At 34.1% G+C, this 15374-nt stretch overlaps 1 protein-coding gene across 1 annotated transcript; it reads left to right on the top strand.

The window, feature by feature from the left end:
* Positions 1-2734: 2734 nt before the first annotated feature.
* Positions 2735-3952, top strand: LOC139085678 (pickpocket protein 28-like). Its single transcript, XM_070633791.1, has one exon. The coding sequence runs from the start codon at positions 2735-2737 to the stop codon at positions 3950-3952; it is 1218 nt and encodes a 405-aa protein (XP_070489892.1).
* Positions 3953-15374: the final 11422 nt, after the last annotated feature.

The following is a 15374-nucleotide window of genomic DNA, read 5'->3' as shown; positions in this document are numbered from 1 at the left end:
TTTAACAGCAGTAATAGAGCCTTACCTAATTGAAATGCTCAAATTAGTCAGACAACCTTGGTTTGATTTTAATCAAAATATTTGCTTGGCCGCTATGTATACAGCATTTGAACTATGAAAATACAGTAGACTAGTACTTCCGTAATAGGAAATTATGACATTTATCAGAGATTCAAAACTCATTTTCGGATAATAAGCACTATACCTATTTACCAGAGATCGAAGCCGCAGATTTTTTAGACGACGGCGGCTAAAAATCGACTTAGCTAAGCGGAAAAGTTTAGATATCTGCTATTTACTAGCTTCTTTGACTCGGATTGAACACCTAGAGCCAGGTTTATATTTCGAGAATTTCTGCAAGTTCGGAAAGGTTAAGGCACTTCAAATGTGTGTATTTAACTTTTTCAAGTACGACACAGTTAAACACATATTCCGAAAAGGACAATATGTTTGATAACTCACTGCTACGTCGTCGTATTTTGAATAACACACTAAGTTGTTCTGTCAGCATCGAGCTACTAGGGTTGGGTTTAACCGAGAGGAAAAAAAATTGTTGTACCTAGATGATGGGAAGTTAATGTCCAGTTGATGACTAGTTCTAATGTATTTTTGTCCATTCGGGGTAAATTTGGGGTGATGCCACTATTTTTGCGACGTACTTGAAGGCTATGTTGGTACAATTGCATGTCGCTGAGCATAGTTTGTGAAACAGTAAACTAGATTATCATCATAGCATCACTTAAAAGACTACAAATCGTACTTATTAACTTTCTTACTTAATGCAACCATATTCCTATGTGGAGCTTTTATTAAAACTCATAAAAAGTGAAGATCATAATGTTTTCAAAATAATAATTGGGAATATTAATCGTAGATCTATAGTAAGTTTAAGGACTAAGATCCAGCAACATAAGCGTCAGTTAGCTAAAAATTCAACTCTTTCACATGAATAAATTTAAAACTTCAAAATCTGCGCTTTAAATCAAATCCATAAAATGACTCATCTCATCCACAGCTTCTTGTTCATTAATTAAACACACAGCAACAAATGTTAAAAATATACACAAACATTTAATTTGGTTAATGACAGATCAGAACTGTATGATATAAAATTCATTTGCTAAATTAATCATTGCAAAAATGTGATGTGAAGATAGCTTTCAATTTATCTGTAATTTCAACATTTTTTTTATAGCTCTCATATATGTGAAATGACATGATGTCACTTAGAGGAGATGAAAAGGCATTAACATTAAAAATAAAATTAAAGATTTCTTGAAAAGAATTTTGCAGAAAATAAAAAAATTTTTATGCACAAAAAGCTGAGGGAGAAGTAAAATTATGAGAAAATGGTCGATAAGGATCTTTCTGTCAGCATTTGCGACTTTAATTAAATACGATTCATACGAATTGATGTCGCACATCAAAGAATATTTTATTTTTTTCATTCGTGCACTCCTTCCAGTAAATTATTTTTCATTTTATTTTTACTGTCGTCTCATTCTCGTCAGTCATCAACACGTGTGATCACTTCACGATGATAATCATGTGGATGAAATCTATTCCTGTTGCATTTATTGCAAATGACTTTATACTTACATCGGAATCGTCTTTGGTGTTCTCGCATCAGAAAAAAAAATTTCCTCGTTTCGAGATTTTTTTTTATTATTGGATATTAATACATTTTAAATACGGTCGTTAGTAAGAGATGTGAAGAGTTTTGATATCACTTTGTCGATCTTGTAGACTGACATATTATTGAGGTTTTAAGACTGCTGTATTTTGTTGTTTTATTGCTTAAAATTCGATAAGTCTATCAAATGGTAGACGTACTTACTTTGCTGGTTGTACAGATGAAACCCGTAGACGTCTCTTATAGCTGAATTTATCGTTAGCTTCCGTTTACCAATTACGAATACCAAATGCAATCCTGTCTTTATCGACACGAGTTCCTGGGCATTCTTGGACCTTGTAACTTGTAACTTTGTAATTATAAATCCACCTTACTGGTACGCTTTGCCAAAGTGACAAATTTGACTTTGATACCTTCTTCAATGGAGCTTCTTCAGGTCTCCTAACAACATACCATGTCCATGACCTACGGATCAGGTTAACATCGATTTTCTCAACACGAAATTGAAGCTATTTCTAATATTTGAACCAAGCAAAGGTGTTGCCTAACTAGACAAGTCTTGGGTAAGTCCTCAGCAAAGGCAAATATTTTTTCTTAAGTCTTTACATTCTTACGTCTAGTTGATGTCTATGTAAAGTCAAAAGTTACCAAGATACAGCTTGATGACTTCTGAGAAACATCTATCCATCAACTCTGCCTACAAAATTGAACTTGCTCACTTATTAAGAACAATTCCTATCTTGTTCCTATCAGTGGTCTCCATCAGAAACTCTTGAACACACCGATGCTGAGCTTAATTAAATTTATTTACTAGGGCTCTCGAATAACAGGCAGAGATCTTGTTTACATGGTGCAGAAAGACTAGTGCGGTACCTAAAGGCGGACTCTTTGCCTGTTAGAAATCATTTACACATTTACACATTAATCTAACCTTGAAACTCACTCTCACCTCAGATGCCTTTCTAACTCGTTTTTTATTAGTTTTAAATGCATCTTCTTTTCCCTACCTCTAATTTTATATTCATTAAATTATTTTAAAACATCAAGCAACAACGATTACCGCAAAAAATCTAAAATAAATAAATAAAAAATACGAAAGCAATGGTCAAAAATTATCACTTAATATCGGTACTTAAAAGAAAAGGATCAAGACGTGCAAAACTCGTCTTTGTGAGTGTTTTGTGTGCATTAATATACGGATTGTCTCATTACATCCACGAGTGCTATATAAAGTTCAAAATTAAGCCAGAAATTTTGATTAATGAAAAATACATCAATCGTCATCAGATTCCATTTCCAGCGATTACAATATGTCCACCACAAGTAGTGAAAAGTGAATTCTTAAATTTGACAAAAATTCGCAATGAAATTTCACAAAATAAAGGAACAAGCAATGAAGATCAAATGTCATTGGCTGTATCAAGTCAAGTTTGCAGCAACCTTGTGCTGGATTTCGAGAAAATTCCAGATTTAAATGAAAACGTAATTGAAATTATGAAGAAAATATCGCCACAAATAAACGATATTTTTGGTGAATGTTCAGCACTGGATGCAGCAAAAAATTGTGAAGATCTATTTACTGCTATTTTAACGCCACTTGGTACCTGCTTTACATTCAACATGCTTGATGAAAATTTATTCCTTCACAAAGAGACCAGCAAGGAATTTTACACCCACAATACAGCAACAAATTCAAGTCCAGTGCTGAAATGGACGATGGAACAGAAATATCTAACAGATGAAGAGCTTGTCAGTCCTCTAAGATCCACAGTAGTGCACGAATTACGTCTCAAAGTTAAGCTCAATAAAAGTGAGGATCAAAATTTGTGCAAGGAACGATCTCGAGGCTTCACAATAATTCCTCACTTGCCGAACGAATATCCAACAAATACTCATATTTCAACAAATCTAGAGACTAAAAAGCACAAGCATTTGAGCATCACAGCAACAGTAAAAAGCATCGATAATTCATTTAAAGTATTTCCGCTTGAACAGCGAGGATGCTTCAATGAAAATGAACGTAAATTGCGATTTTTCAAATCATATACAATGTCTAACTGCATACAGGAATGCATTGCTAATTTCACATACACAAAGTGCGGCTGTGTATCATTTTTTGCGCCCAGAACAAGCAACATGAAGGTTTGCCAAATTAATGATTTGGCATGTTATTCAAATATCTACAACAAATGGCCAAGTAAATACTTTATGGATCCGGAGAATCAGGAATTCCCATGCAATTGCTTACACACCTGTGCTGAGATTAAGTACAGCATAGTCAGCGAGTACACATTCGATCGAGATGACTACGATGAGTAATTTATCATAATTAAAACTTTGTATTTAAATTTTATTAAAATTATTTTCATTTTCTTCAGTGTAAATGCCACTTATGGCAGCATAGAAATACAATTTTTAGTTGCTCAAGTCACAGAAACAACAAAATTTGCAACATATCAATTTGAAAACTTTATTGCTGAAGTTGGTGGATTAATTTCATTATTTTTAGGCTTCTCGCTGCTGTCATTCTTTGAATTATGCTTTGAATATGTTGCATATTTAAGAGCTGGACTTCGTCAATTTCATGAGATCATTCGGTCAAATTGGAGAATCAGGACAGCTATTCGGAGGTTAAATGATGATGATGATCATATTGTTGTTTTAATTCCAAATAGGACGCGGAGGGCAACGATTAGTACTATTTGTTGATGATTTATGTAAAGGATTGATGGAATTATTGTTTGAAAATAAAGTATTGACTGGAAATGTTCAATAATTAATTTTAATATCAAAATACGATGAACCTATTCTATTGGCATCATGTGAGTTATAGAAGTAAACTGTGTCTATTATTTAAGGCATTCAATGTTGGCTAAAGTCGAGATTAGTCGATTTAAAGTGCCAGAAGTCATTTTCTACCTCTACAGCTACACATTTCTTATTCCAAGAAACCTTTCTTCCTTCCGTTGCTTTACAGATTAATTGTTATTGATAGCCTCTTTTAGGTGACGACTGAAACTTGCTCTATGGCTACCACTTGCAAAACAATCAGTTCCGATTGCAATAAAGTCTCTTTCCTAGTATATGTAACTTACACGAATAGCACAAGTTGATTAATCAATCTAAAATCCGGCACCAAGTTGTCGTGGCTCTCGCATGATATTGACTAACTTAATTTAGTATCAAGTTAGAATCAGATAAGCCTGGGACCGGATTTTTGATCGATTAACTGATTTGCTGTTTATAGAGACAGCATTGCATTTGGTACTGGCAATTTGCAGGCGGAAGCCGGCGATAGTACCAGTTATAGGCGACATCTGAGGGAGGCCAATGATCACAGTTCATCTGTACGACCAGCGAAGTAAGTAAGTAAGTAACTGATATGTGGTTAATATTCAGACTAGTTTTAATAGATAAAGTTACTTTTGTTTGCAGTAATGCAAAAGTTTTTGGTACCTGAAACAGTTAGACGCTATCCAAAGATGAAGCTAATTTTTGGCAAATTCTGAATGCTGCTCAGGACCAATGAGTGCTCTTCCTCAAGGAAACTAATGAAAAACAGAGAAAGTATCATCTGATCTATTGTAGCTGCTCACACCTTTTTATTGAAAATTACTCCAATTTAGATTCAATTTCCAAGAATCAATTCCACCCAATAATCAAAAATATATATTCCATATCCCATCAGAACATCACACAAAAGATAATTTGTCTCTAATTTTCCATCACACACTCAAGAAATGCGTTCATGTCATCTTATCATCAATCGATTCATCTTATATCTATTCAATCTATTACATGAAGGCGATTCACAAATGAAAACTAATTAAGATGACTTTTCAATATTATTAGGCAAGACACAAAAGTCGGATGACTATAAAAGTCCGATTGAGCAGTGCTTTAAAATGGTAATTTTATTCCAATAAAAAAAAGACCCTAAAAAATTACCAAACCTTTTCTCTCACTTTTATTATTGATATTCGAAATGCGTTTCCTTTATTAAATTATTCGAGTGGATTTTTTTTGTATATTTTTTTTTATGAATGTACAACTCATGTTCCTATGTATGTGTCAAATCAACATTCGGATTAAAGAAATCTTTTTTGTTACGTTCGTTCATTCTTGTTCTTCGCTTGAAATCTTTTATTTTTTGTTCTTTATATGCTTAATATTATTATTACTATCGCTCTTTTTATTCGACGCCTTTTAATGAGATTACATTTTTCATTGCCCGGTTTGAGTAATTTTTATCTCTTGATGTGGTAAAGTCGGGGGATTGGGAACTCAGGTGAAACTGAATAGTGAATGGGTTTTGAGTGTTTTTGCGATTATTTTCGAATTGTTTCTTTAAAGTCTCTTTCTACTAGCACTATAAACCAAATCCTCGAATGGAAGTGTATCCCGCATAGGTAAATGAACTATTCCCAGGTATGCATGGAAATACCACTGAAAGTACTAATTTAAATACTAATTTGCTAGTAGTAGTAACTCGTTATATGGATATTTAGGGTACATTGTGCATATTAAGGCTCAAATTGAGACATTGAACAAAAAGAGTGTGGGTATGGTACCTGTTTTGCGTCGAATTTGACTTTGCGTGACCATTTGGTACTTGGTGAAGCTTAAATTAGGTGTGCATTTGGTACCAAATTTACACAATACGAATCATTCGCTTTGTGAGGAGTGATTTGTTATACCTAACAGGCAAATAGTGAGCTTTTTTATTAGAAAAGAATAAAATGTAGGGTTTGATTATAGCAACGGCACTGCGATGATCTGTTGTACCATCCCAAATGCTTATGTACCTCTACAAAATGCTAATGTCCTTGATGAAACCAACATTGCCAAATAGCGCCGTTCTCAACAACCGCAAAGTCCATTCCGTGCTTTTATAATACAGAAATATCATGGTATGTAAAAGCGGTCATTTGCCTGTTAGGAAATGCTTCTTTAAATGAGAACGAATCTGCGCCTCAGAATTCTCGAAAACTTTATCAGTTTGCACGTTAGACAAATTTTGCGGATACTAATTTAAGGTTTCGAAGGATAGAGCTGTCTCCAGACATTCCCTACGCGCGACAATGGGCCCTTGTGAGCCCCAGCCAAGGAAGTAAGTAAGTAAGTAATAAACTGCTGCAGATTCCACAATTAAACTAGTATATTTCTAACAAGACTCATATTTTGTCAAGGATGTCTTAATATTTCGCAAATTATACTTAATAGGCCGGTTATAGCCACATTAACTATAACCAGTTTCCATTCCCCTCATCTCAATTGTATATTACCTTCTCACACACCTACTTATAATTTAACAGTTTATTGTGATATTTTTTTTCCATTTTATTCTCTCTTTTCATTCCCTTTCTATTCTGTCTTCATCCTCTGCTGCTGTGATATCTTAACTCAACTTAACTTAACTCAATTAAAGACTCCAAGAATGAAAAAAGAGCATATGTGGAGATAAAAGTTGTTTTTTTCTGAAAAATAAGAAAGAATTTTGAATATGACATGAAAATATATAATTTTTAATGAACATTCATGGCTTGACTCATAGAGTCGCAGCGAGATTAATGCGTAATTTATATCCACTTAATATTTTTATCAATCATATTCTATAAAATGAATATATTTTTTAACTTTATATTGACACTAAACTCGACGCTTTATGTACGACGTTGACAGCCGTATTGCCGGTGTGTAGGCATTCAGAAACACGAAAACTCTTTTTTTTTCTCTCCATAAAGCTGTCATGTATAATTTCTGCTTGTGCCAATTTACAATAAGCCAAATCCACTTTGTTTTTTTTTGGTAAATGTTGAAAAAAAATTCAACTTTTTTTCGTAGATTCGATGCTGCTTGTAAAAAACGTGATAGCCGCAGAGGAATGAAAGATATTTTGTTATAAGTAGGAAACTTGGTAGAATTAAATTTGAATTTAAATGGCGAATTTATTGATATGATGGTCAATGGCTTTTAAACTGCCAAAAATAGAGTTTGGTGATTTTTGAGACCTAAAATGTTCTGACTAATTTGAAACTAATTTGTGAAGCGATTTCCTGATGATAATTGGTAGGTGATGTGGTTGATTGAATAATTTGAATATTTTAGGCATTTTTGAGGTGTGAAAATTAATTTGATTTAATTTGAATATTCTTGTGAATTTTTTAGGAATTTATGCAGTCAGAACTTTTTTTATGAGAATTTTTTATGAGAAATTGAGGCAAGTTGACATTACTCCATATAAACTTCTAGTCAAATTAACTTTACTCGATACAACCGTCGAGTAAAGTTGACTTAACTCCATGTAAATGTCGAATCAAGTTGACTTATCTACATATACAAATCGAGTCAAGTTGATTTTATTCCATATAAAAATCAAATCAAGTTGACTTAACTCCATACGAACTTCTAGTTAAGTTCACTAATCTTCATGTAAAAATCAAATCAATTTGACTTAACTTCATATAAACGTTGAATTAATTCCATTTGACTTCGGATTAAGTTTGAGTCAAGTCGACTTTATTTCACATTAAATTCAAGTCAAGTTGACGTGATTTCATATTAAATTTAAGTCAAATCGACATAATTTCATATTAAGTCCGAGTCAAGTAGACTTGAAATCATATTAAATTTGAGTCAAGTCAACTTTACTCCATCCACAATTTTAGTGCTTTTCTAGCGCTGGCTCAACTTCAAGTTATTCTGACTCGGAATCAACAATCAAAAATGTCAATATTTATGGAATTTTTTCTATATTTTTATTGCATTCTAAACTACCTTAAACTCAATCAAAAGACAAACTGCATCCAACAACTCCATAAAGCCACCAACTCATTCACCACAAATCAACTGCTCTTTTTAAAAAAAGTAAGCAGTTGTTGTTCTGCTCACTTTACTCTTGTGAGTTTTTTTTATATACATGTATATTTCTTCTTTCAAATGAACAATTCCGCTTAGTACAGAGCAGCAATAAAATAAAATGAATAAATTTTCAGTTGTATGTAAATTTGTATTATTGCAGAATCTTACAACACTGCCGATGACAGTTGTTGAATGAAGTTAAAGATTTTATGTTAAAGCATGAAATTTTTTTTATTGAGTTTTAAGACAGTTGTTGGATTAAAATTAAAATAAGTTGGAATTAATAGGAGTTGGTTAACTTTTTTTTATTGGGATTAAGTGAGGGTTATGCAAGGTTTGTTTTGGGAATATGAGTTGGAATTTGCCGAGCGACATAAATGGAGAAGGCTCTGTGACGGACCTATTTAGGCTTTGTTACAGCAGTCAAGTTGGCTTGAGTTGACATTTCCATACGAAATCCGAGTTGACTTAAAGCTCTGATTAACATTCATTGGAACCTGTCTCCGTTTAGCATCTCCATTAGTGCCATAGCAGAGCCTTAAAAGCTACTCGACAAAGCCATCTTCTCTTGTGTCACTCGGAACTTAATTTGCTGATTATTGGGAACTTTTAATCAGAAATTGTTAATTAAAATTAAGATTTTTTTATATAATGTTTGCAAATTAGTGTTAAGCGTCTTGTAATCTTTTAATGCGTTATTAATGTAAATTTTTACGCTTAATGCTGACATCAATGTGATTATAAAGTCTTGAATATATGACTTTTTAGTGTGTTGTCGTCACTTTTGTTCAAGACTCAGATGCTTGTATGAATATTGTAGAGTTTTTATGATTTTTTTTTTATTAACGAAAATTGCGTTAAAATTGTACAATTTTACAATTTTTTCTTGGACAATCTTGAAGAAAAGAGGCTGTTGATGGAGACAGTGTAGACATTTGGTATTGGTACTTGGTAAAAGGCAGATACCTATAGAGTTAGTTTTAGATGCAATGGAAATTGTCCTTAAAATACATAATTCAGATCAAAATCTCTAAAAAATTTCACAATAACCCAAAAAATACTTTATAAAAAAAAACTTTTTAAAAAAACCTCGTTTTTCGCGTGGACTAAAAAGTAGAAAATAAATTTTATTTTGTTTTGTAGAGAAATTGGTTTGAAAGTTGAGACGACAGATGAATTACAAACAAGCATCTTGATCTTATCGTATAGTTCTACAACTTAAAACGAGGGCGCTTGTTAACAGAACTTCATCAAAGCTTTGCGCCCTCGTTTTAAGTTGTAGAACTATACGATAAGATCAAGATGCTTGTTTGTAATTCATCTGTCGTCTCAACTTTCAAACCAATTTCTCTACAAAACAAAATAAAATTTATTTTCTACTTTTTAGCCCACGCGAAAAACGAGGTTTTTTTAAAAAGTTTTTTTTTATAAAGTATTTTATTTTCAACTTTTTAGTCAAAAGATTATTTAATTTAATATTTTGATAAACTTTGAACATGTTTGAAGAACTGAGCTAGACCGATAGGCCAAGCTTCGCTTGGCATAAGTTTGAAGAACTAAGCTAGACCGGTAGGCCAAGCTTCGCTTGGCATAAGTTTGAAGAACTAAGCTAGACCGGTAGGCCAAGCTTCGCTTGGCATAAGTTTGAAGAACTAAGCTGGACCGGTAGGCCAAGCTTCGCTTGGCATAAGTTTGAAGAACTAAGCTAGACCGGTAGGCCAAGCTTCGCTTGGCATAAGTTTGAAGAACTAAGCTAGACCGGTAGGCCAAGCTTCGCTTGGCATAAGTTTGAAGAACTAAGCTAGACCGGTAGGCCAAGCTTCGCTTGGCATAAGTTTGAAGAACTAAGCTGGACCGGTAGGCCAAGCTTCGCTTGGCATAAGTTTGAAGAACTAAGCTGGACCGGTAGGCCAAGCTTCGCTTGGCATAAGTTTGAAGAACTAAGCTAGACCGGTAGGCCAAGCTTCGCTTGGCATAAGTTTGAAGAACTAAGCTAGACCGGTAGGCCAAGCTTCGCTTGGCATAAGTTTGAAGAACTAAGCTGGACCGGTAGGCCAAGCTTCGCTTGGCATAAGTTTGAAGAACTAAGCTAGACCGGTAGGCCAAGCTTCGCTTGGCATAAGTTTGAAGAACTAAGCTAGACCGGTAGGCCAAGCTTCGCTTGGCATAAGTTTGAAGAACTAAGCTAGACCGGTAGGCCAAGCTTCGCTTGGCATAAGTTTGAAGAACTAAGCTGGACCGGTAGGCCAAGCTTCGCTTGGCATAAGTTTGAAGAACTAAGCTAGACCGGTAGGCCAAGCTTCGCTTGGCATAAGTTTGAAGAACTAAGCTAGACCGGTAGGCCAAGCTTCGCTTGGCATAAGTTTGAAGAACTAAGCTGGACCGGTAGGCCAAGCTTCGCTTGGCATAAGTTTGAAGAACTAAGCTAGACCGGTAGGCCAAGCTTCGCTTGGCATAAGTATGAAGAACTGAGCTAGACCGATAGGCCAAGCTTCGCTTGGCATAAGTTTGAAGAACTAAGCTAGACCGGTAGGCCAAGCTTCGCTTGGCATAAGTATGAAGAACTGAGCTAGACCGATAGGCCAAGCTTCGCTTGGCATAAGTTTGAAGAACTAAGCTAGACCGGTAGGCCAAGCTTCGCTTGGCATAAGTTTGAAGAACTAAGCTGGACCGGTAGGCCAAGCTTCGCTTGGCATAAGTTTGAAGAACTAAGCTAGACCGGTAGGCCAAGCTTCGCTTGGCATAAGTTTGAAGAACTAAGCTAGACCGGTAGGCCAAGCTTCGCTTGGCATAAGTTTGAAGAACTACGCTAGACCGGTAGGCCAAGCTTCGCTTGGCATAAGTTTGAAGAACTAAGCTAGACCGGTAGGCCAAGCTTCGCTTGGCATAAGTTTGGAGAACTAAGCTAGACCGGTAGGCCAAGCTTCGCTTGGCATAAGTTTGAAGAACTAAGCTAGACCGGTAGGCCAAGCTTCGCTTGGCATAAGTATGAAGAATTGAGCTAGACCGATAGGCCAAGCTTCGCTTGGCATAAGTTTGAAGTACTAAGCTAGACCGATAGGCCAAGCTTCGCTTGGCATAAGTTTGAAGAACTAAGCTAGACCGATAGGCCAAGCTTCGCTTGGCATTAGTTTGAAGAACTAAGCTAAACCGAAAGGCCAGGCTTCGCTTATGATTAAAGAACACAAAATTATCAAAAAAAAAAAGAAAATGCTGAAAAAAAGTGTGCTCATGACTAGGCTTGAACTCATGTCTTCTAGTTTACTAAACCGTGTATTCTAACCATTATGCCACCACGATATATTTTTTATAATAACTAAGTGGTTAAATTCATAGTATTAATAAAAGGTATTGATTTGATATTATTATTATAATTAATATTATTATCAAAAAATATATATATTAGCTTTGATTTAAATTTGATTTCTTATAATAAAGGAATAGTTTTTTCCAAGTTTTTTCGATACTTTCCATCATGAGGACAAAAACGTAAAATTTTGTGTGAAAATGTGTGATGAAAAATATATAAATCCAAGAAAACATTGGAAAATAGCTTAGAAAATTGTGAAAATGGAGAATTCTAATTTAAAACATTATAAATTATCAAAACAGTATGAAAAAGAATTGAAAAAGTACGTCAAAGAAAGTTGGAAAATTTGAGACTTGAACCCTTGACCGGCTTGGAATTTTATAAAAATTATCTTTTTAAGGGCTACGTAAAAATTACGTACGTAAAACGTAACGCTTGTTTTAAAAATTAATTAATTATAGCATAACTAAGCAATATTGTGATTCACAAATGCTTGAATATTGCATTGTCATCGAGAATACACATCCATGAAAAATTTCAGTTCGATTGGAGTAGTAGAAGTGGTCGAAAAATCGATCGCAAGATTTGAACAAGACAAACAGAAAGACAAACAAACAGATAAGAAAGCAAGTTAAGAAAAACGAGGTAAAAAGCCTTTAAATTCGATTTAAAATTGACATTTTTTAAGAATTTTTTGAAGTTCCTAAAGATGCCATACAAAATTCAAATTCTCGCGACTTTCAATTTCCAAAATCTATCGATAAATTCAATTCTCACATCATCCTCACGATCGCGTATTAAAATCCACAAAAAAAATCTGTTGCATAGCTTCAACAGTTTCTTATCTAAATATTCATGCACATTTCGTCACGTAAATTCTATCGGCAAAATATCTACTATATAAAAATAATTTTTTGTTCCTTATATCAAGTAAGCAAACACTTAAATTTAGATAAAATAAAATAAACAAAATGTACATTCATGTGTCATCAGTTCCTGCATATTTTCACACATCTACAAAAAGAGATCTTTTTTATGACTGCATTTTATTTAAATTTAGAATTTTAGATGATGCAATTTTATGTTGCTTGAAATATTCATGTGAGAACATTTTTTGACCACACAGAAATTCTGTGATGTTTTGTTGTTATTTGAGATGCAGTTGAAAACTAACTAAAATTGTACAACAACACTTGAAGTGTGAAGTATTGTTGGTCCTTTAGGGATGATTTTTAGAATTTTTTGTATTAAATGAAATTAAAACTGTTCAAAAACTGGTCGTAATCTCGTCTAAGCAATGGCATAGTGAGGGTCTAAGTGAATAAGTCTAAGTGAATTAAAATCATCAATCCTGTCATATCGGGCGACCACGTTACCAGAACTCTATAAGCGCAACAATTTTATCCTCAATGATAATTTTTAAATCTTCTTTATTAAGCCCAGGTATACAACGCATTTGCCAATTTCAATGATTGATGGGTAGTAGCAAATTGAAAACTCTTTGATCTAAATTTCAGTACTAGTGTATGCTCTCGTTCCAATTATTTAGTCGGTTATAACGCGTCTAGGTCTGTTCCATTTAAGCTCTCTTTGGTGAATTTACGGTTCTCGTTTCTCTCCTAATTCTAACAACATCTCTCATGATCCGGTCTAACAAATTACGTTGCCTAATTCTTAGTTCTAGTCATTAAACTGCTTCACTTAAGAAGCCGAATTATCCAAACTTCCAAAAAATCACTTGGGTCGGTGATGGAATTCAAACCTAGGAGTCCAAATTCAACACTTACTTCCGTGACGCGCACCTTGCTAAGTGAGCTATGAAGCCAATTTTTGCTTTACTTACTTATTTCTTACGTCTTTGACTGAGATGACGGGGCCCATTGCTGCGTTTTGAAAATGTTTTTTGAAATTTCTATATTTTGCTAACATCTTCTAGTTCGGGAAATTAAGAATTTTAGCTTCTTTATCAACACTCCCAATCCAGTAACTTACCGGTCCATGAACTTTGCTTAAATCCATTAACTTCCTTAAATGACACCTGAAGCTGAATCTCTAATTCCAAAAGCAGAACCTCAAAACCCAATCCTTTCATTGACATTCATCCCCACACAAAACTCAACGTCACTCAAATTAAATTTACAATTTCCTCCCACCCCAAAAAATTTCTAAAAACTCATCCGTGCATCAACCTCAAAAAAGTTTTTATTGAATGAAATTAAGGGAAAAAGAAATCATCTCGCTGACAAACGATTTTTCAGTCATAATTAAAATAATTCAACGTGACAAATCAAAAGTTAAGGGATGAGAAATGAACAGCAGCAGCATGATGATGCTGACAAATTATGCTGTATAAAAATTGAATCAATTATTTAGATATGCTTCATCATTCAAAAAAAAAAGGGGAGATCAAGTGAGTGAGAAAGTTGTAATCGAGCAGACTATATAATTAACTCCAAAATAGTCGAGTGGGCAACAGTTGGAAATTGATTTCTTGAAAATCTGTTATTAATATTGAATTTTAACTCTAATTTTTTAGTTCCAAAAAATCATCCTGAAATCGAAAATGTGTTAAAATTATATCCTTTTTAAGTCTTTTATTGCTAGATTAATGTTGTTGAACGGAAGTTTATTTATACCTGCTGAATGCCAGGCAATAATTCTTCTGTTCTTGCTCTTAACCTGCCGCAATTATATTTTATGTCCTTTTTTAAGGATTTTCTTATTTCTATTCTTTAATAAATTAAGTTCATCCTTTGCTGTGCAGCAAAACACATGTTGTAAGTTAGAATTCATTTCTTATTTTAAACTGTTAATTTTCTCAGGTCCGATTGCAGCATTTGTTGAATGTCCTCTCATATTTCTTCAGATGGTGAGATTCTCTCCGGATGCACAAACACAAAAGGGAATGCATGCATGATGACATGATATGTATGAATTATTGCTTTTTTGCATAATCTTTCAGCACATAATAAATTTTTGTTTCCTTGTTCTTGGATGGAAGGAATTTTTCAAGATTGTTTTAAGATTTTTGAGGTTGTTTTGAAAATTTTGACAAATTTGGAACTTCTTGGGACTTTTTGAGAATTTTGACAAAGTTGGGACTTCTTAATTGTAAATTTTAGATTCTAATCATGGTTTATTGCGCTAAAAAACCCCTTTAAGCTCTTCAGACCTTTTAGATCCACAGTTGCGCTAGAGTGTTACACGGCTAATAATTGTTTAGCAATTGATGGTGCGTCAGATCACTTCATTCACTAGATTTACTGGTAATGGTGGGATCAGGACCTCCTCATCACTTCTTTAATGATGATATTGTCAGAGTATTATCTGTAGTTTACAAAAAAATGCTGTGAAACGCGTTTCTACTGCATATGATTCGAATAAAGACTAATTTCCCCTTTCTTGTCTCGAATCCATGACTGTCTGGTTGGTATCACAATAATTAGGTACTGGAGCATGAATCCACTACGCCGCCGAGCCAATTTGACTCATTAAATGAGCTAAAAGAAGTTTAATTCCGAATAACGGGTTCCTGAGTGGTATTCGAAGTCACGTCCTATGATTATCAAT

Source organism: Chironomus tepperi, unplaced genomic scaffold (genome assembly GCF_022539635.2).
Source record: "Chironomus tepperi strain 1889 unplaced genomic scaffold, CSIRO-AGI_Ctep_v1 contig_81, whole genome shotgun sequence".
NCBI classification, from domain to species: Eukaryota; Metazoa; Arthropoda; class Insecta; order Diptera; family Chironomidae; genus Chironomus; species Chironomus tepperi.
This window is presented reverse-complemented; position numbering and strand designations above follow the sequence as displayed.

Coding starts and splice junctions, on each gene's coding strand:
- LOC139085678 (XM_070633791.1), top strand. CDS start 2,735: ATGGTCAAAAATTATCACTTAATATCGGTACTTAAAAGAAAAGGATCA.